Source organism: Struthio camelus, chromosome W (genome assembly GCF_040807025.1).
Source record: "Struthio camelus isolate bStrCam1 chromosome W, bStrCam1.hap1, whole genome shotgun sequence".
NCBI lineage: Eukaryota > Metazoa > Chordata > Aves > Struthioniformes > Struthionidae > Struthio > Struthio camelus.
This window is the reverse complement of record NC_090981.1, coordinates 5,272,718-5,295,136: the sequence shown is the minus strand read 5'-3', so window position 1 is coordinate 5,295,136 and position 22,419 is coordinate 5,272,718. Positions and strand designations below refer to the sequence as shown.

Here is a 22,419-nt window from a genome sequence, read left to right as displayed (position 1 = left end):
GCATCTGACTTAAGCTTAAAGAAACAGCTGAACTAATTCCTCATCAGCTGAAGACAATCCACATCTGTTCTGCCATAATTCAGTGTAACTATTTTCCCATCAGGACTCAAGCCCAGCCAAGTAACTAAGCACCCAAATCCTCACAGATGCTTTGCAACTTCCACAATAAGTCTGCAACAATAACAACACACTAACCATCCCTGCCTATAAAAAGTCTCGCAAGTTCCGTAGGTGGTAATTTGCTATGTGTGATTACTGCAAAGAATCACACATTAAAACAATCTACCCCTTTGGTGCATTGCTTTGTTTTTTAATGACAGGGCCTTTAGCTGGGATAACTACAGGCATATTGCATAATTTTCCATACAAATCATTCCACAACCTGTAAGGGAACTGAAGGTCCCGACTGCAGTTTCACTCATAGTTTCGTATCTGCAGATTGAGGCCCCACTTACACGGTTGCAAGAGAAGACTCAGGCTTTCTAAGAATCTTTTTTCTGATCCGTTTTGCAGTCAGAGTTTCTTAAATATGTGGAAATGAGACAAAGAGGACAAACACATTTAGAAAATGTGAGCATTGCTGGTGGATATCTTGTTAATGACTTTCCATCACAAAGATCATTAATCGGATTTGTACAGCTGCAAGCATTTGATGAAATATTGATGGAAGGGATTTCTTTTTCCCTTTGCTTTCTCTCTTTACTATCCCTTATGCGCCCAGAGATGCAGCAACTCACGTTTTGGTTTGAAGTAAAGAATACCCATCTTGGTGGCCCAAATTCAACACCAGTGTCAGCAGGTGCTCCTCTGTGTAAGAACGTAATTGCTTTACCTCAACTCTAGTTTCTTCTCCTAAAAGGCCAAATGACTGTCTTTAAATCCCTGGGAAATAAGCAACCTGAACACTAGTTCAGTATAATATGATTCAACATTTTTACACTCTATCTGGCCTGTGGAGGGGGAACACAACCACTGCATATTCACATGCATAGCTTATGGCTTTTCTGAGGGAAGGGAGGGAGGCATGCCAAATAGAGGTCAGCAACAGTGAGACTCTTAAATATATACACCTAATAGAAGTGGAGGCTTAACCTCCCTTCCCGATACCCTAGAATTCCCTCTTGCCTCTGATTTTCTGCAGATTATCTGCTGAGTCCCCTGAGGTCTTATTTTCAAGTACTGCTACTTTTAGAGGGTGGTACATGACCTCAAATGAGGTTTATACAGCTGCCTCTGTAGTGTTTTCCAGCTTTCTTTAAACAGTATTACTGATGATTCTGCAGAAGTGTTGTGTTAAACAGGGTGAATAAAATTTTTATTTCATTTAGACCAATGACATTTCTTGAATGCTGTTATATTCGTAATACAAAATAACTAAATATAATATGAAAAAGGCACACATATCCAATCTTTACTGGTCAGATTGCTGTGCTCATATTATGTCCATCTGAATCAAGTTTTTACACTATATTTAGAATAGGCTGTGATTCAGCTAATATGCCTGGGGGCTTTCTAAAGTATTATTGCACATTCCTAATGCTTAATAAATAATAACCTATTAAAAACCCATTGTTAATAATGGAGAGCTCTTCAAGGACGTCCAGGCTGTTGCTGGTTATGTGACTATCCAACTCGCAAATAAAGTTTTTACTCTAGAAGTCAGCTTTTATCTGCATCGATGCCCTAACTCTCCTCAGACTGTGGTTTGACCACACAGTAAATCTGATTTCATGGCTCCTGCTACAGGACCAAATGCCATGCCCACATGAGACAACCTGCTCATCACTTTAACCTTACATTGGATCAGGTGTTGTCTATGCTCTTGAAGCCAGCAGGAAAACAGAAAGCTGACATTAGGTCTATATTGTGTGTTTTGGCTAATCTGAAATGCAGCTGTGCTCACATCCGATTTGGATCAAACTTGTACTGATCCAGCAGAGCATAGATACAGGACTATTAGTTGTGGAAACATGGCCTCAGCTCTGCCTCCTATTTTTGAACTGTTCTCTACTGTATATGTAGGTAAACATGTTTCTGTTTTCTCAGATGGCCTCTACTTTGGGGCAAAAAATCAACTATTAATGAGTTTGAGCTATAGGTTTTTCCACTGAAAGGTAATATACTGATCCCATGATTTCATGAAAAATACGGGGTAAGACTTCACTTGAAGCATTAAAATTTGGCACAGGCAGGGCTACAGCCTAGGAGATATGTAGATGATATCTTGATAGCCATTTCCAAGAACCAAGTTGGAGGTCTTAACTGAGCAGCCATTGACTAAGAATCTATAGAATCACTTGGAATCTCTTGGCTGAACTGAACAAAAAAGTGCAATCAAATTTCATGCTTCAGGCAATAATCTGATTACACAGAGGGATCAAAAGGAGATACCCTCCAACCATGGCCAAACAACACAAAATTGTTTTGAGTTTCACAATGATGACAGTGCTTTGTTTGTGGTCTATATGCAAACAGATATTCCTGCTGTGTATATTTACTTCTGATTTGTCAAAGCTCGTCAGTCAAAGCTTTGAATTTCTGAGAAAACTCAAATGTCCTAATTCTGGGTTTTGCATTTTCATCAAAAGTCTTGTTTTCTATTTTTCTGTGTGTAATGATAGGCAGCGTCCTAGGGAGCACTGGAGAAGTGTCACTGCTGACAAATTCCTTCAGTACTGGTCTTTAACATTGAGTGTGATGTACTTGTTAACACAGCTAGGATTGTTATCCATACAGAGCTCTTCCTCTTGTCTAGAAAGGTCTGAACGTACAAATTGCTCTTCGGTTACATTTTTTTGCAGGGAGACTGTTTCACATACCTCCAATCTTGGCATTAAAGGCGATTCCTACTGTGCAATGTGAGTTGTTTGCCGTGGCTGCCACTTCTCCAGCACAACGGGTTCCATGCCTGCAGTCAGACAAACATTTTTTTCAAGTGAGCAACATAATCCACCAATACACAGATGGTCAGGTTTTAAAGGCTTTGACCTTGCTCATCCTCAGGTGCTAAAAGCACAATTATCCATGGTATCTTGCAGTACTTAGTTCCCCATAGCAATGTATGCCCATGTTGCAACTTTCCTCTGAACACATTTTAACATCATTATCACAACCATCTTAAACTCTTCATGGCAGACTTTCTAGCCATTGGAAACACACAGAGTATGTAACAAAGACATACTAAGATGATACATAATCCCTAGCAACAGAAAGAAGTCTGGGACACCAATTCTTGATTTTGAACCAATACTTACATTATGGACAGAATTTTTGTCCTGCATTTTACTGCAAGCACCACTGACAAATATGCTGCTAGCTTCTGCCTCTCTACACAACCTCCATTGAGCATCCTCAGCAGGCAGTGTGAGCTACACACCTCCATGAGGAAGCTGAGACTCTGTGCCTGTGTCCACACTGCTGTTCGTAGGCATGCCTAAGAGCGGCTCCAAGCTAGGTATGCTCAAAGCCGCTGTGTAGGTATGTCCTGGTCATGCCTTGGGCCAACCTTGCAAGCCTGCTGTCTTTCCAGGGGCTGAAAAAACAGCTGAAGTACCCTCCTCATGGGAGCTATACCCTGCGACTGGAAGCAGAGCTGGGCTAATCTGAAGAAGCGAAGGAGAAGGAGAGACACAAAACCTCTGGGACTTGCTCATCCCCTCGTCCATTGTGCAATGCTGAAGTGGAATGCCTTCCTAGCCCTGACCCACTCTCTCTACAAGTTGACAGTGATCATCCATATGACCACTATGGTACGAAAGCTGTCTGTGCTCTTTATGATTTTTGCCTGCAATACAGGTTTCACAGAGAGTTTTCCACCAGTAAGTTTTTCCCTCAACCTTGTGCAGTTAACCAACTCCATCACAGAAATCTGATGAAAAACAACATGGAACGGACAGGGAAGTTTGAGAGTTGGTGCACAGAGAGGAAATATGGAGTTTCAGACAAGACAGGAAAAGAGATGGGGAGCTGATGAGATGGAGATAGAAAGATAATGCAGGGCTTGGGTAGCCACAAAGAATGAAGTTCAGAAAGTCATGGCAAAAAATAGATAACATGGCAAGCACTTCAGAGGAGGCTAAGTGAGGTCAGTCGTGTACACAGGCACTCTTCCACTGGTGGCAGCTGACAGACTACTCACACAGACATCTGGAGAACAGGGGTGTTTCTGAATTAAGGTTGACACCCATGTTACAGACAAGAATCACAGTTGCTTTCTCCCAGTATTGCCTGCTTTGAGTAGAGTCACTCCTTATTGCCTACTCCTTTGAGTAGAGTCACTCTCCGTATCATGAGAGTATTTTTTCCCCTTTACTTTTTGAGATATGTAGATGAGAAAAACTAAGACAACTGGTTGTTATGTATTAATATAAAACAGCAACAATAACCAAATAGATAGGACTAGGAAATGAAAAGATAAGAAACAAAGAAAATGAGCATTAAAAGTGATTAATGCTAACCTCTTAGAATTTCAAAGAACATCTTTCAATTTATCAGGTAAATTAGAAATATATTCTATGAGAAAATTGTAATCTTTACTCATAAGACCAAAGTGACAATTTAGATGCTGATTAATCCTAAAGCTGGATCAAGGTATCACAATTATATGTGTATCTCCTCAAATCATTTCTTATTAATCTGTTCATAACTCATCAAATGGTTGCCAAACTTCATCAGAGAATTTTTCAAGACTTAATTTGAAGTTTATTTTTCATACAAAACCTAATTTTCAAGCCTAATTTTCTTCACTTGAAGAAAGCTTGTCTAATTCAATTTTATCAAGTAACATCTTATCCTATCACAGAATTATTTTCTGTGAAAAGCCTGGAGTAAATCATTCAGGAATCACACATGAAAAGGAGTTTTAAAAAAAATCTCTATTTGTTTTCAAGTATTTTCAAATAATGTTCTAGCTGCCTGTTTGTTTGAAACAGCATCCTTTTAAAATGTGTTTATGTTTACAGGAAATTGCCTGTCTTCAGAATTACATGTCTTCTGTCTTCAGAAGACACATGATTCCCAAACTTCCTTTTTTCTCATTATCATTTTGTTAGGTCTCACACGTAAGTTTAGACGTGTTATCAATCAAATATCAAAGCGCAGATGACTCTACTCCAAAAAATGTACATGTGTAATATGCTCACACATGTCACCTTGGTGCATATATTTTATTAAGAAACTGCTGCCCGCTTTGTGAAATGCCTGTGGCCCAGATGCAGCTTCCCAGGTGGGGGCTGCACTGGCAGGAAACCCCTCCTGGGATCCAAGTCTGGGAAGAGCAGCAGAGGGAAGTGGCTTGGGATGAAGGTTTTTCGGTATGGAAAGGGGACAGATAAAAGCCACATGCAGAGAAAGGAAGCTGCCCGGAAAAGAATGGGAACAGCTCAAGCATCTCAGTGGTTCACAGCGGAGGTGGTGCATGGTGGACAGCAGTTTACTTTGTTGAACCACATCCACCATGCACCACCAAAAGGGTTAGCTTCCCAGTGGCTCGCCAAACAGGTCCCACTTGCCCGTGGGCCACATAACCGCTCTGGTGAGGGGAACAGAGGAATGCAACATGTGAGTTTAATTAACATTGCTGAATATTTCACTAGTTTTCACATATTAGAAAAATCCTTCTTTTTGTCATATGTTAAGTCCAGTAATGGTATAAATTTATTTTGTAAACAGATTTTTATGTTAGACCCTTGCTTCTCTGCCAAGATTATTATTAATTGCATTCCACATTTATAAGTGAAAAGACAAAATTAAAAGTTGTTTTATTCATTTCAAGGTCAGATGTATAAAATTGCATTCTTTATAATCAGCTTCCCACTGTGTGAATTAATCATATATGCAACTTAATTTCTTTTAATATGTTATATTTTATGGGTCCTTTAAGTAATATTTCAATTATGCTTTCTAAAAAATCTGCATATAAAAAATTATGTTCTTTCCATATTGCTTTTAATTTTCTCTGTCCTAGATTTTACTGGAGGTCTGCAATTGTGAACAGACCCTAAATTCTGCAATTAAAATCTGAAAAGCCTTCTGATTAGTCAATATGCTATTTTCTTAACTACTTTGATAAACAAATATGATGAAACAGATGCCTGAAATTGATTAGGTCTGCTTTAGAGCTACGAAACTTCTACTGAGCATGAAATCAGGAAAATTTCAAGTTACAAACAGCTTATGGAGGCAGCATGCTATAGGACTTAGCCATTAACAAGATGTGAAACAGTTGAGCTGCTTTCAAGTCAGCATTTTTTGTGATCATATACATTTCAAAACACAACAATCTCCTGCCTTTGTGGGATGCCTGCATCACACACAACTTTTTTAAGAAGTTGATGCAGTCCTAGAAAAAAGCATGACTGCCTTTCTACAAAGGCCTATCTTGATAAACTTTAAGGGTCAATGGTTCTTTTCACTGGCTCCTTTGCCAGCTTATGTTGGAGGGAAATAAGTTCCCAGGCTATTAAACGGCACTTTGAAGAGACACTCAGCTAAAAGATTTTGCACTTGTCCTTTGTGTTAATGTCAGTGTGATGTAGTATCACAGAATAAAAACAAAAAAAAACTTGGTTATGAGACATTCTGCCCATCTCCAAATAGGTCTTCTACCTGGAGTCTAAAAGAAAGAAAAGTAATGTAAAGTAGAAAAGCCTTTTTTATTAATTTTGTAAGGAGAGACATGAAAAATCCCTATTCAAAGATAGATTTAGGCTCAAGAGGGCAACAGGTAAAAAAAGGAGATATCATGGGCACTATCTTCTCAAAAAATTGTGCTTAGACACTTTCAGCACTTTCCATCATAAAACCTATTTTTCCTATAATTCTGCTTAGCTTTAACTGATTGGGCTAACTTTTTCTATTCTGAGCAACTAAGTACAGCTTTTTCAGAAATGTGTTTAATTTTGTTTTTGCATATGAGACAGAACAAAGAACAAAGAAAATATATAGGCAATTCAGATTTATTTTCTTCTCTTTTTATATGGAGGATATTTTTCAGTCTGTCATTAATGACAAGTCAGTAAGGTGTTTGAAGACCTACTCAGGAAGATCTTAGTAGTGCTGAATTTTCTGCCTTATCATGCCCTCACTATTATATGGAGAACTTGAAATAAATTGCTTTTATTTGAAGAAATGCACTTCTATGAAAAGGCATATGTGACTGCTGCTGCATGCATGAACAGGAACTGAGCAGCTAGCAGGCAAAGGTACAGTCTTTTGATGGCTCTCTAAGAGTAAGATAAGCAAAAGAGAAATTTAAGAGCTCCACACTATTCTGTTACACAAAGTAACTTTTCTCAGTATCAGATTTTCTCTGAAACAGGCACAGGTCAATATTTCAGGCAATGGATGGAAAGAGAACAAGTGCATTTTCTGTGATTAGCTATTGCTCCCCATCCCACTGATATAATATTTAAAACATAAGACATCTATCTTGTCAATAATCACTCTTAATTTGCCTTTCAGAAAAGAAAGAAGGTATAAGGCACCTAGAACATTTTTAAGATAAAAGTTAATTGATTAATAGCTCTCCTCTGAATGTTTAGAGTAAGGAAATACTCAGTGTTAGTAAAGACAGCTGCAGGTAATTTGGAAAGCCCTTTCCATGTAAATTGGCTCTTTAGAGCCTCCATCTCTGACAGCTATTCCTTGAATTCCACAAGTACTTTGAGGATGTGTTTCTTTGTTGTCTTTTATTCTCCTGGAGTTTATCAAGTCTTTAGCAATACAAAAACTCAGGAGACCAGAGGGTTTGAAGCCCTCCAGCTTTTCATGACACTAGCATTATAGTCCAATTCACTTCAACCTGTCACCACTAAGCCTTTTCAGAAAGGGAACTTAAGGAGAAGTTAAGTTAAGTTAAGTTAAGTTACAGAGTATTTCAATGTGAGCCCATCACAATCATCACTAGAAATACCAGTTACTTATTGAGGCTTTCTGAAAGAGATATTCAGCACAGGGAAGAATTTGTACACAAATAAGGAAAAGAGGTATTCTTTCTTTATCAAGGGATATGTCTACAAAAAAGAAGAAACCTTCACATCTTTTGCGAATTCTATGCTGCTCATACTGTAAGAGTGGATATCAAATAATGGTAAAAAAGTTAAAATAGATATTCTCAAAGTTTATACAAGGTTATGTACATCTTAATAGTCTGTGTTTGAACATCTGCTCCTCTATTTTTGGTAGCACAGCCAACTTCCTTTCTCACCATGATTACATAACAAACATTGCATATACATAAATACAATGCATAAGTATTAGGAATTGTTTTTCACATAGCTTTAATTATAAATTACAGTAGAATCCAAGGGATGGAACTGGTAACATGAACCAAACCAGGTTTCCACCAGCCACTGACTAGTAAGAGACCTCTCTGTCATCTAGTTAACAAAACTTCAAATTGCATGCCAAATATATTTTACAGGATAGAGAAGATTATAGGATTAAAGAAATGTTATGGATGTACCTTTATCCAGATCTGAAATTTTGATCCAGTGACGTTCTGATCCTTTTCTTTAGCGAGATACTGGTGCCCTAACCCATGAGATACACTTGAAAAACTAGTTTATACATGATAACATAGACTGAAACTTGGCAGAACTACCATTAAATGTCAATATTAACCACATAGTTGCTACAGATGTTTCCTACTCTAACTACAGGTAACCTATAATTTTCTGAAATTCAAATGTCTATGGTCATGTTTTCATCACTGCTAAGTAAATAATAAATGATAAAATAATTTTTCAAACCTCTAAGGGGAGAGTAAGAGTGGAGTTTTAGGTATTCGTTTTTGTCTGTCCAAAAATATGTGAGAGTTTATGTTTATTCTTGCATAACCATTCTTTAATTAAGGTTTCAAATGTCTTCTAAAATCTTTGTTACATTGGAATATATTTGTAAATGGGAAAATGTGATATCTGAGACACTACAATGTAATAACTGCTGGAAAAAAATATATTTTAACAGCAATCACCAAAAATGCATTTTATTGCATTCTGGAGTAATGTTTAATGTGGTGCAGAAGAAATCATTTTTTAGAGCTGTTCACATATAAATGGTCTTTAATTATCTGCAGGTTGAAAAATACTTTCCAAACTGGCACTAGGTTGGGATGTTGTTCTGGGAACATTCAAAAAAGAAATATAAAGGAATTTACAGAAGTTAAAAATATAGACAAGAAAAAAAATGAATCTTTAGCTTTTAAAACACAATCTATTATAGCTAAAAAATAATAAGAATAAAGATACTTCCTGGAGGGGAGATATTTGGACATTAACAGTGGAGAAAGAAATGACAGAGTAAATGTGAAAAACAAGTGACACAAATCTTCAATGTGAGATACCAGGAAAAATGCCAAAGATTTGGATATTACATTACACAGACAGGATCCTGCTTCTGAGCATCAACTACAGTGTTGTAATGTGGTTACAACACAGGACTGGAAGCTTGCTTGAGTCAAGGTCCCCAAGGCTAATGACTTTCGCATGATTATGGGAAGTTACTTAAAGAATAGCTTGGAAACAACTCATCTATTTCTCTCAAACAAGATTGAAGATGACAACATGAAAACAAACACGTGGAACACTTCACATCTCAGACACTCATATCTTAAATTTAACAGCATAGGTAACAGTGATGTTCCCTTGCCACTCTCTCTACATTTGTTCACTGTTAACAGTAGGAAGGTAATTTCTCTCAAGCACGAAGTTCTGATATGAGCCCAGCAAAGGACTATGATTCTACAATATTAATTACCATTTTACAGTTTTGTTTATGTGAGTGGGTAAATGAATCTGAATGTATAAAACAAATATGTCTTTTTTCTGTATTTTCTACTGAAGGCAAATCAAACAATCAATAAAAGCTCTGATGGAGCCACCGAAATATGACATGGAATTAGAAATAGGCAAACAAAATTAGCAAATAATATATTTAGCCAAGCATATAGTTTTATAAAGAGATTATTTACTGACATTTTATGACATTCTAGCCCAGGGTAAAATTTTAATTTAGCCTGTTTTCTGGGAGGGGGAAGGCATTGGTGAAAAAGGAACAAATTAGTTCAAAAGCCACCAAATAGTAAAACTCTGGCAGTTGAGCTTTTTTTATATAGCCTTTCATATTAACTGTACAGTAACTTTCTCAAGGCAGGGAACCCAATTCTAGTTCACAATCATTAAAGTAAATCACAAGTGAAAACAGTGAAGTCACTGGAATTAAACCTGTTCAGCAACAGCATCAGGTCCAAGACTCTCTTGGATCAGCACATTGCTACCTGGATCTATCTAATGGGAAGGACTATTTCTGGATACTCCCATAGGCTTTTGAAACAGAAGAATATGAGGCTGCTTAGACCCCAAGACTCCCCTGCCACATAAGCAAAAAGATCTTGCTTTCACCTAATGCAAGTTGGTTGAGGGACTGTGGAAGGGATGGAAAGTTGCAGAATTGGGAGGATGTGATCCAAGCAACTTTGGCAATCGTTTTATGCTTGTGAGGTTGGTTGATCTTTGGCTATCTCTTTTTGTGTGCAGCCCAAAGAATAGAGTAGCATATGCGCTTGGGAGGAACTACTTATTTATCCATACTTTCCTGTTCTCCATTCTTTATCTGTGAGACTAGATGGTTTCATCACTTCACTCGTGACATATAGAGAAGAGGACAAATGAAGGCCCAAATTCAAATCTCTTACACATGGAGCAGGACTAACAAAAATGGTAACAGGAACTACTGCATAATAACTTAATGAGGGAAAGAGATGGACAAAATAGGGCACGTATTCTTGTATAATAAAAACTCTTGTAATTACGGTCAATTTAGCTCATTTTTCAACCGTGGACTTATTGGTTCAATATAATAACTAAACTGGCTCTTCCCAGTCTGCAACAAAGAGTCTCCGTAAAAAGAACAGATTATTAACAATTCTAGAATTTAGATTCTGCAACATCCTGATAACCTTGGCTTTTAGTGACAGTGAAATAACACTGTACTCCTGCGTAAATAAAGGAATCCCTACATCTTCTTAAGGCAATCACTAAGAATACAAAGCAGAATAAACCACATTCCTAGTACCATCTGTTTCTTGATTCATTCGCTATCTGCCTCTTAGATATTAATACTGACAGCAGATGACAGCAATAAGTGACCTACATAGGGTCATTCAGTGTTTCAGATATCTCTGGGTGAAATCCACTTTGTTTCCAGAAAGTTTCCAGAAAGTAGAAACACTTCGTTTCTTTGGGGAGGAAAAAGAAGAGACATGCGGTTGCCCCTCCATGGTTTTGTGTGCCAGGCTAGACATGGCTGACACATGCTTTAGGAGATCAACAGAGGAGCAGCTGATCTCCAAAGCAGTTTCTACAGATACATTTCATTTTACAGTTCAGTATCAGCATACATATAACACAAGTAATATATACAAGGAGAGGGGAAACAAAATCTTATTTCTGGAAAAAGTGCTGATATCCAGCCCCTGTTTCAGTGCCCATTCTTTACTGCCATATAACCTGCTTTAGCATCACTTATCTGCTCAGAAAATGCATCTCTCAACTTTCTCTGTGCGAACACAAACATTTAATATATATATGGTATAGTGCACAATCATGGCTGACTTTTTCTCCCTTGCTTCGGTTAGTGCTATAGTTATAAACAGCAGACATACATACCCTTTGGGAATTAATGAGACACACCTGAAGCAATAACCATTGGACACATTATGCTTTCACACCAGGGCGACTCTAATCCTGAAGACAAAGTGATCAGATGCTGGAGCACCAGGAGTAAATCTTGGGAAGCAAAGGAAGGGGACAGAGGAAATTGGGGACAGACAGCCTTTAGGGGTCCCTTGTCTATACTGGGCTGTCCCTCACAGAAACACCTTTGAGTTGCCAAGCCCCCCGGGGTTAGTGGGGGAGATTTGGGGGTATTACTATACCTGAAGAACGACAAAACCATCAATGAAAAGAGCCACAGGATAAATCCTGAACATGGAAGCTGCAGAGGAAAAGTCTCCGACAGTTCATATTCCCTTGCCACAGCCAAGGTACTGTCCTCTAAAGTCTTAATAATGCTGTATTCAAGTTTAAGCCTGCAAAATGATGCTTCCTCACTCCAAAGAAATGCTGGCTGGACATTTATAGGTCCCAACTGACTAGAAAATAACCTCAGCAGGTGCCTCAGGGGCACTCTCTCTTTCTCTTTCTACATCTTATTTCTGTGCAAGAGATCTTTGGATCCTTGTAGAGACAATAAATTGTGACACAAAGGCAATCTCATAATTTTCATAATCAATGCACTAGACAGATTTCTGATAAAAATACAAAAAGCCCCAAACAATCAAACAAACCCCAAACCTGAGAACATCCATATGTCTTCATAAAAGAAGACTGGAAAGAAATACATATCTCAGCAGGAAACCTGAGAAGATCAATAGATACGATGCTTCTAGATGTTAGCAGATGTGCTGCTTCATCAATACCTATCTTACAAATTGCACTGATGTAACCATAAAGATGTAAAAAAAAATTAATTAATATATTTAATTAGGTAAATTCATTATACTAATGAATTAAAGCAAATAATTAAGAATGAAATGATTGATTAAAAATTAAATTAAGATTAAATGTATTTAAAAACATCAGCAAAACTTGCTGTATCCAGATTCTTATGTCATTTTAAAACTGTTTTGTAACATCTTAGTTTATCCATGTTAACCACCAAAGTCAAGTATTATAACCTGACATAAGTATATTTAACACATGAGACTTCTTTGAAAACAAGCCTTATACCAATTCTTCTCATGCAACTACAGGGATAATGAGCATAGTTTAAGGTTTTGTTAATGTTTTTGGTGTCTAAAATTAATCCTAATTTGGAAACAAGACCTCAGATTGCAAAGGAAGTTAGTGTCACTCCCAATATTACTTTACACAAATGAGAAAACTCTTGGTATGTTTTATAAACACTTCCTATTAACTTGAGCTGCAGGTTTATTTATTAACTTCTTAAATTATTAATGAAGTTATCAGTGTTTCCGAGAATATGACTAGGTAAAGTTGACGATATATTATTTTTTTCAAAATGTTTCCAAGCTTTAGAGTAAGAACTGGAATCCTGACAGAATGAGTATTTTTGGCCAGGCAGTGCACTTTCTATTCCTAGGAAAATCCACCCATATTTATCTAAGATATTAGCCTCAGAAAACACAAGCTTACACACACTGAATAAAGCTTGCTAGAAATTTGCTGCTGAAACATACCTGTGAACATGCTTGTATTTAAGAGAGCTCACTGCATGCCAGTTACACCATGCTATTTATATAGTAAGCATAAAGCAGAGCTTTGGTTGTTGATGGATACAGGGGCAGTAGTCTGTCAGCTATTTTTTGAGCTTGGGGAAAAAAGTGATTAACTAGAAACTGCACATTTGCCTTCCCACCTGCTTGCATTCTGCCAACTTTTATTATAAAGTCTACAACCTTACCATTTCAAAAGTCATCCTGTTGGATATAAGAAAATACAATTATTCCCATTTTACAGAAGAGATACAAAAAGGTTAAAAAGATTATTTCTTGCAAAGCTTAGACTAGAATAAACATCTCTAAGACAATAGCCAAAGCTTAATAATAACTTTCAGAATAAATATGTAAATTCTATATCCTTTTCTTTGCTGTCTGTAAACAAGGCATCATATTCCCCTTCAAAGCCAGGAAAAAGACTTCAGATTCTGTTTTCTCAGCATTCCTGCATAACCTACCAAACTGTGTGTAAGCCACTGAGAGGCAGGAATGTTTTGTTGTACATTAGTGCTGGCCCACAGCTGCTGTTATTGCATCCATTTCAAAGAGAGGGTGAGGAGAGATCTTCCCTGTGAATTAAAAGACCTTACATTGCAACCTGTCTGACAGTGCAGAAAGAAATCAATATGATTTCAAATGATGGCATTTATTTGGTTAATGCTCTTCATCACTTTGATCTTATGGCTGGCAACCTGATTTCTAAGATTTTCAGAGGACCTCCACCTGTTTTGGTGGTAGGCACCCTAGACATTAGAGAGACAATGCCATCTGCAGATATCACAAATTCCTCTGAAGAGTGTATTTGCAGTTGCTAAATTCAGTAGCTGAAATGCTATGAATTAAGGAAGTCAAGAAATACAGATGTTTCTCTCTTTTTCTTCATTTGTTCTCTGCCTGCATTGGACCATGCTTCCTCCAGTCACCACCATTGTTACAGGTGTTAAGCGTTGCCTTCTGGGACAAGGGGACCAGCCGAGGGACTGTGGAAACAGCAGCTCTGCAACAGCTCCGCTTTTCTGGAGTAAAAGTCCCTTATTCCAAAATGTGTCTGCTTGCGAACAAAGTAACTTATCTCATCACAGATCTTGTGGTCAGCCTCACCATGAAGTCAGGCCTGCAGGGCTAATGCTTCAGATATCTGTGACCATAAAGAATCCTTCTAAAGCTACTAAAATTTCTCCTGGGTACTAGTATATAATTAAAGGGTTGAGGTGTGAACACAGTCATCTCCTGATAAAAAGACCACCATTAACATCATTAGCATGGCACAAAACCATATCTTTTTATAAACTAGAACACAGTATTTTGCTTTTTCCATACTAGTCACTGTTTTTTGTTGTTGTTTTGGGTTTTTTCCTGAATTATTTACAAAAAGTTCACATGCATGCTGTCATAATAACATATGCACAAGTAAATTTGGAAAGAAATATGACTATAGTAGGAAGATGCAGAAGGATTTGCGAGGAAATTTCCCTGCTCTTTAGGCAGGTTACTTGTTACTTTTGAAGCAGAATGTTCTGCAATTCCCTAAGTCTCACCTTGAATTTTACAATCCTTTTTAGGTAGGACAAGGCATATAGGTATAGGTAATATCTTTTATTAGATCAGCTGGTATAACTGGGAAAAATAAGCCATAAAACCCCTCCTTCAGGCCTATCCACGTTCTTAGATCTCCATGGCTAAAACAAAGTAATTCTAACACCTATGTTCTTTATCGCCCTAAATTCATGGCCATGAGCCTTCCCTGTTACGAATACATTCTGTACTTAGACATTTCAACTTGTTCATCTTCTGTTTTTCAAGCTTTTGTATGACAGTATATCATCAGTCACTATTTATCCTGATTCATGATTTTCATCCAGACTGACACAGAAATGTAGCAGCTGGAGAGATCTTAGAGTGCTTGAGCAATCTCCCTTTACTTGGAAATCTCTACATTAGAGCCCCATCATTTCTGTGCAATGAAAAACAAACAAAACAAAACACAAAAAAAACAAAACAAACACAAAAAAAGCCTTCTCCCAAAAATGTGTAGTATCAGTTCTACTAAAATCACATAAAATCAAAAATGAAAAATAGCCTAGGAATACAAGAATGCAGATCTTGAGCTTTCAAATTTAATCTTCCTTGGCAGGAAAAGAAGCCCACTGGATCCCTAAAAAACGGCCTGGGGAAATGCTCTTGGAAAAAAAGAGATTTATGCTTTTGTGCAAGGAAGATGTTGACATATGCACAGATCCTAGGGTTGCGAGGCAAAACAGAGGAGCAATACAGTGATGTGCAGGCAAGTCATGGATGGATCTTTATCCATGTTGCATATGTCATTTGTAACAGTGGATGACTGCTTTTGCAGTGGGACAACAGTAAAAAGAAATAGATATTTTATAACTCTGGGTCCCCACCATATTCTGGCTCAGAAAAATATTTCTTACCTATTTTGAATTCTGAGTGCAATTTCAATTAGATATGCATTGTGCTTAATCCTAAATTCCATTTGATGCTGTTGTGCACAGTTAAATGGAGATCCATTTCTCTTTAGAGCTGTCTCCATTTCAATGATGAGTGAGATAATTCTTGAAATAAATTCAAATCCTACTCTTATCTGTGTTGATAAATAATTGTTTTTTATGAGACTTGTACCACCAATTCGGCAGAAGCAAGGTTAGATCTTAATTGGAAAAGGGGGTTTAATATAAGTAGGCTAATTCTTACACAATAAGTTGGAGAAAAAGTTAGTAGTTGTTCGTCCAATGTTTATGGAGTAATAAGAGTAATGCAGGGAAGTAAGTCGGGGCTGAAAGAAGAAGACATACCTTACCATTTTATTCTCTTCGGCTCTCTGACCTCTAGCCAACAGCCTCACCATCCCACATGTTGGAGAAGTAATTAGGCTATAGTCTGTACTTCAGTTTGCTAAAATCTGAGACTAGAGGATTGCTTTGGGATGCTATGATGTGCTATTGAAACATAAACCATTTTCAAAGCAGGCAAATTTTTTGTAGTACAGACCCCAGCAGTGCAATTACACCTATGATGGACACCCATTTCTTTACCTCTGCATCTGAATTTCTCTACCTTGATTGCTTTCCTTCAGGAAAAAACAGTAACTTGCCTTCAAGCGAGCAATCTGACTTTGCTTAAAGCATTGAACTTAATAGATTTGACTGTGTACATTTAAGAAAAATAACAAAATCACAGTAATGTAAAACAAAGCTAGAAATTGTAAGAAAATAATTAAATTTAATATAGAAATAAGCCTGCCTTCAGCAAAAAATCTACACAGAAGTATATTTTTCATTTGCAAGAAAAAGAAATGTCTGAAAGTTTTACCCTGAAAATGTCTTATAAAAACATCTATTAATTCCATTAACATGTATGTTTATAGCATAACTTTGCAGAGCTCAACTGTTAAAAGCATGTTATTTTAAAAAAAGCTTCAGTTGACAGGTTTTGACTTTGGATTCACAATCACTTTATCAAACTTGTAACTAGAGGTTTGCTTTTAATGCCACAATCATTAAAGGGGGAATCAATACTATACTTTGTGCATGTATGTGCTGGCTGAGAAGTCTCAAGGAGCCAGATTTTGTACTGCCTTAGACTGGGCTGACTACAGTGAAGTCAGCTGGTAAAACCCATCATCAAACACACAGTGGATCCACTCTCTTCAACTTTTCTAATATTTGCAATGTCTGAAAAGGGGACAGCACAGAGAAATGTATTTTCTCACTCAAATTCTGCTCAGCTGTAGATCTTAAATATAAAACAACCTGAAACTAACCCACCCTTATAGTGAATCAAAACTAGCCTAGTGTAGTTGTAGACTATCTCTCTCCTCCTAAGTTCAAAACCTCAAAATACAGACACATATTTGGATGAAATACCAACCCCAGGAAAAAGACCATCTGAGAACAAAAACCTTTCATTTCTGACCTTTCAAAAAAAAAAGAATTCAGAAAAGTGAACATCACAAGCACAGTAACTGTCAGAACTTATATCCCTTCTATTGTTGACTTTGAATTGAAAGGGAAGATCTGACTCATTGTTATCAATTATTTACATAAAAGAACTCGAAGTAGTTGCATAACACTTCAGAATGTCATTTTATTTGTGAGCTCATTGTCTGGCACTTCAGTAATTAGAAACAGGGGAAAAGCTTTCCTGTCGTGTCCTGGTTAAACATTTGAGAACATGAGAGTTTTATAAATTCCAAAAGGGAAGAGTGCTGCTCCTCAAACACCAATCACTCAGTGAGATACACTGCTCAGCAACCAACACCAAGGTAATGAAAAAGGGCTTTTTTCACCTTCTGTGAACAACTGGAATTCTGGCAGAACTTTGTTTTTGTTTATTCCTCTGTTGTTTGACTTCTCTCGATTTCATTGACTACTCAAAGAAATGTCTTTCCTTTGGCTCTCAAAAAATTATAACTCAAACCACTTGTGCACTTTGGAGGAGATTATGTAATGCAGTGTGATAACATAATGAGCAGATTAGAAGAGTTTACTAAAAAGACAATTTTTGGCAGTTTGACAAAACTGTTGTTAGGATGATTTCTAGTATCGGAGCTGGAACCTGGATCAAAAGGCTACTGAATCCGCCCTGTAGTCCAATGAATCTTTCATTGTCCTGTCAAAGTGAAAAGCTCTAACAAGGGACTGACCTTAAAGACCACTGATGAGGGTGCTTGTCGGGGATGAGTGAATCAGCTTGACAAAGACTTCTTCTCTGCTATCCCAGCTAATTGCCCTCAGTTACCAGCAATTCTGGGGTCCCCCTTACAGTTCCTCATAAAGTTTCAAATGATCACACTGCTAATCTGAGGCAGAAAAGCACCAAAATTCCAAAACATCAACATTTTGCTTGTTTTCTGTCCTGTTTTAGTGCAGAACTTTTAATCTCTTCCTATAGGTTAAAAACCTGTTTTAGAATAAAAGTAAAATATAATCAAACACACTGTGTGGTGGGGCTTCTTGAACCATGTTTCTACAACATTTTTCTTTCAAGGGAAGAAAGTTTTCCTTTCAAAAAACTTTATAGACATGCATCAAGCCTCTCAGTCCTTCCCTAAGGGAAACAAAGGATATATGAGGATTACCCCTGAGGTACAGCCATCTGAAGAACAGGCATGTTTATTTGGTAACAGTGTACAGGGACTCTAAGTAATAGTTAAAAACAGAAAACAGAAAACAGAAAACCTATTTCAGCACAGCATGATTCTGCAAGTTGAGCTTTAAGACAAGGTTTATCTCCCTTATTTTTACAATTACTACAGTGGGACCTTTAACTACAGCAACTGGCAAGAACACGGATCTAATATCTCAAGATCTCCATGCTGCATCATGCCCCTAGACACTTTTTTGGGTCACTAGATCATAATTAACTTGGAGGCTAGCTGGTGAATCACTAAAGCCGCTCCTTGTAAAATGTGGCAATCTAGTTGAATACTGACACAGCCTGAAACTGACTTCATTATTAACATCTGCTAAAATTGCAGCACAATGGGATATGGTCATAAGGGCAATGAATTTAAAACCAGAATAGCACCAAAACATGATAAATCAGAATTGCAATCTCTGACTGTGGCTTCTATACCAATTGCCTCTATGTTAACTGGCTGCCCAGTTCAGGCCCTGCTTTTCATAAATGAACACTTCATCACTTCATAGAAAACAACTGTAAAATCTGCAATTTCCTAACAATCCTCAGCAAAGTCCTTTAACTTTGCAGAGACACTGACACATGCTAGACACCTTCCATTGGGTCAGTGGCACAAGGAATTAAGTGTGCCATGCTCAGAGTAAGCATGTGTTTTACAGGGTACCGCATCACTACAGATACCATTAAGTAAATTCTCTCCACTAATTATTTTCTTGTTACGGGGGAGATTTATCTTTCACAGATGCTTCACTGACATCTGACAGAACATGCTCTGCCAGATGACGCTGTCACCAAATCTGTTGGGTTTTAAGCCTCTGGAGTCTGGAGAAAGACTAGAGGAAGAGCTGGGATATAGGAAAAGAGCCAACACTAAGAAAAGAGATTCCCTCTGAGATGGGCCTTTCCTGAGGGCTGACATCTCACTCCAGCTTGTCTCCAGAGTTCGGCTCCCTCCCATAACTTAAGCATTGGCTTTCCCAGCCCTTCACTGTAGGTGAGAGCCTTGGGATTTACAGTTCAGCCCCACAGGGGAGCCTTGAGCAGATATAAGCAAAAACCAGGGACAAGTCTAAAACAATTGCTAGTCTTTTTTTGTTGTGAATAGACATCTGACAGCAAAATTGGTCTCTACCCAAAAGATAAAGCACAAGATGGTACAGCAGTGTTTCTCAGTCCAGTTTATTTTCCCTTCAGTTTTGTCTTCAATACACGATACACCAATTTCAAAGCAATAGCTTTGCTATTGCTGCATACTGGCAATCAAAATGGAGAAACTATATAGACAGATACCCTTAGCTGTTAGTGTTCCTTTCTATAACACTGCTACAAGAGGACGTTTTCTGATCTTTCAAGCTGGCAATGAGAGACATCAGGCTCCCTGTCTTTGTGCTCAGTTCTTCAGAGATCCACTCTGAATAGTGACATGGCAAAGTCATGCAGCTTCCTACTTTTATTTTATTGACCATCCAGGAGGCAACAGAAGCTGATCTGCCTGTTAAATATCTAATATCCATTCTGATTAAATGACTTAGGACATATTAGAGGTCTTTACATAATCAGCCTGTGTAGACTAGCAGCTTGTCACTGTTGGAAGAAAATTAAGCTCCTGGCATTTTATTGAGCAAGTACATTAATATGACTGATAAAGGAAAGTTGGAATGGATGTATTGGTCTGCCACTGAAAAGCAATGCCATTATGTGGGATCAAGCAGGATTGAAACTCATTAGCTCATTAACTTCCATTGTGAGATAAGATATAAAACTGTCCAGATATTAAAAAGTCTAGATATTAGGAAGTCAAGGAGTAGCTTGTTTCTTATGATTTTTGAACAGCAAAAAATCTCTGATTTCAAAAAATTGTTGTTTCACGAGTCCTATTAAAAAATAATTTAGAAGGCTATTAAATTAACAGTTATTAGCGCAATGGAATGCATCATTGAAAAATGTGAGGAGGCATCCAAAAAAGTAACTCTATATCACCAAAACAGAAATGATAGGCTTGCTTACTTTTACTTTTTCTTACGTAAGTTTAATAAGAACTCCATCAAAGTAAACTGGTATTATTTAAAGGAGTTTTTTAAAACATCCTCTGTTCTAAAAAGTGCCAGAATAAAACCTAAGCTCTGAAATATCAGCCTCTAGAAATTTCTCATGAAACAGAAAAATATCTTTTTGTCTGGTCCAAATAAAACACATTTTAATGTTATGAACATTTCTGTTTAATTTCTGAGGCTATACAACAGGTAGGGTATAACTCAGTGAGCCCATCTGCATTCTGTCTAAAGCCTGATAATGCGTAGTTGTTTTAACATAGATGTTTGCAGGTGACGGTGAAATAACAGAAAAAGAATTAAGCAGCAGCACTCGGCAGTATACCAAAACAAGATGCTTTGCATAGCAGGAATGACTTCATCCACAGCTGACTGCTGTCTTTAGCCTCTGAGCAAAAGGAAGTTCTAGTATAGGCCTGTACCGTTTACAAGCTTCATGATTTGCTGCCAATTTGTAGAAACCAAAGTAAACTTCTGGCAGGACTCCTACATGCCATAGTAGTTAAAGAAACTATCGTCCCACCCTGGTTTTGACTACAAGGCTTGAAAGATTAATCTAATGTTTCTTTCTGCCCTCCTATTCTCTTTAGCTAATAGAAGATTTAATTTAAAACTTAAAAAATATAATTCTGTAAAGTGCCACTCTGGTTATCTACAATCTCTTCACAAACCCACAGTTAATTCTTTCTCGTTCCTTTTTCCTCACTAACAAGCTTCGGCAACAGAAAGCCTTCACTATTAATTAAGAGTGAAAAGCTAGCAAGCAGACCCAGTACTCTTATGTTTCACAGCTGTGTGTAAAGCTACACAGAGACACTTGCTTATTTTTACAGCATTTCTTTTTACTCTTTATCATTCTACCCCTTAAATATGTTTTATAAAATGAGGCAGAATAAACCAGATCATTTTGTGAAACAATAGCGCATTTGTACATCCCACCTTTACTGGAAGGTACAAGTCGCCATTACGCAATGTTGTCCAGTTGCTATAGCAGGAAGCAGGAATCAACTAAATTAATCTTGCACGTTACAAAGTCTTACTCTGTAAAGTAAGGCTTTCAGAGCGTTCCCTGTTTGTGGTTACCTCAACTTTCAGGCACAACTTGAGATATCTAGTGCCAAATGATCACATATACTGGATAATCAGAATTCCTGCTAAGATTGTGAAAGATATGTTGGACACACAAAAATACAGACAGGCTGCTAGTAAGGCTTTTTAATGCCTATGTAGTCATTTAATTTCTGTTGAGCCTAGTGGGAATTAGGAAAGGAAGGGCTACAGCCACAAAATATTGACAATACTTAAGTGCTTACCAGGCTCAGTATATCTGCAAATCCAAAATACTGAGCCTCTACACAGAGGTTAGGCTGCCAAGTAAGCCTACACTTAAAGCCCTTCCATGCTCTAGGTTACCTGCGTGTCCAAATGCTGGCTCTGGGCTCAGGTCCTAGTCCAGACCTCCTCCTGACAGTGCTGGGGAACCTACTCTATTTTCAGATGACTAGTATATTTAAAACCTTAGCTAGTAGTCCTGTAACATCTCATAAGCCAAATCAAAGATTTCCCTTATTGGCCACCAATTTTTAGCGCATTTGCTGATTATGAGCTTTCTATATCAGTGATTGGCCATCTCTAAAACTGAGATAACAAAAGCAAATGAAATTCCTCAACTGTAAGAAAAGTAAAAGACTTTTTTAAAAGAGCAAGAATTGATATACTTTTTTATTCATTTTTCTATTTCAATGAAAAGAATCTTGGGAATATTTCCTAACAACTTCAGTACAGCATTAGCATTTTCCTTATGGGCACATGGATCTGAAATCCTTGGCTCATCACTAACTTAACTGAGTCAATGCAGCAACTGGGTCTTTCTACCATTTGTTCCATATCAGTGTTTTCTTTTTGCTTAAA

The 22,419-nt window shown here is 37.5% G+C and overlaps 1 protein-coding gene across 1 annotated transcript in view; it reads right to left on the bottom strand.

Annotated features, from left to right (window-relative positions):
* LOC104151133 (proprotein convertase subtilisin/kexin type 5) overlaps window positions 1-22,419 on the bottom strand; it is a 267,125-nt gene that overhangs the window by 161,250 nt on the left and 83,456 nt on the right. The window contains 1 exon segment of the mRNA XM_068925372.1: window positions 2,820-2,908. Within this exon segment, the coding sequence (XP_068781473.1) occupies window positions 2,820-2,908 (89 nt within the window).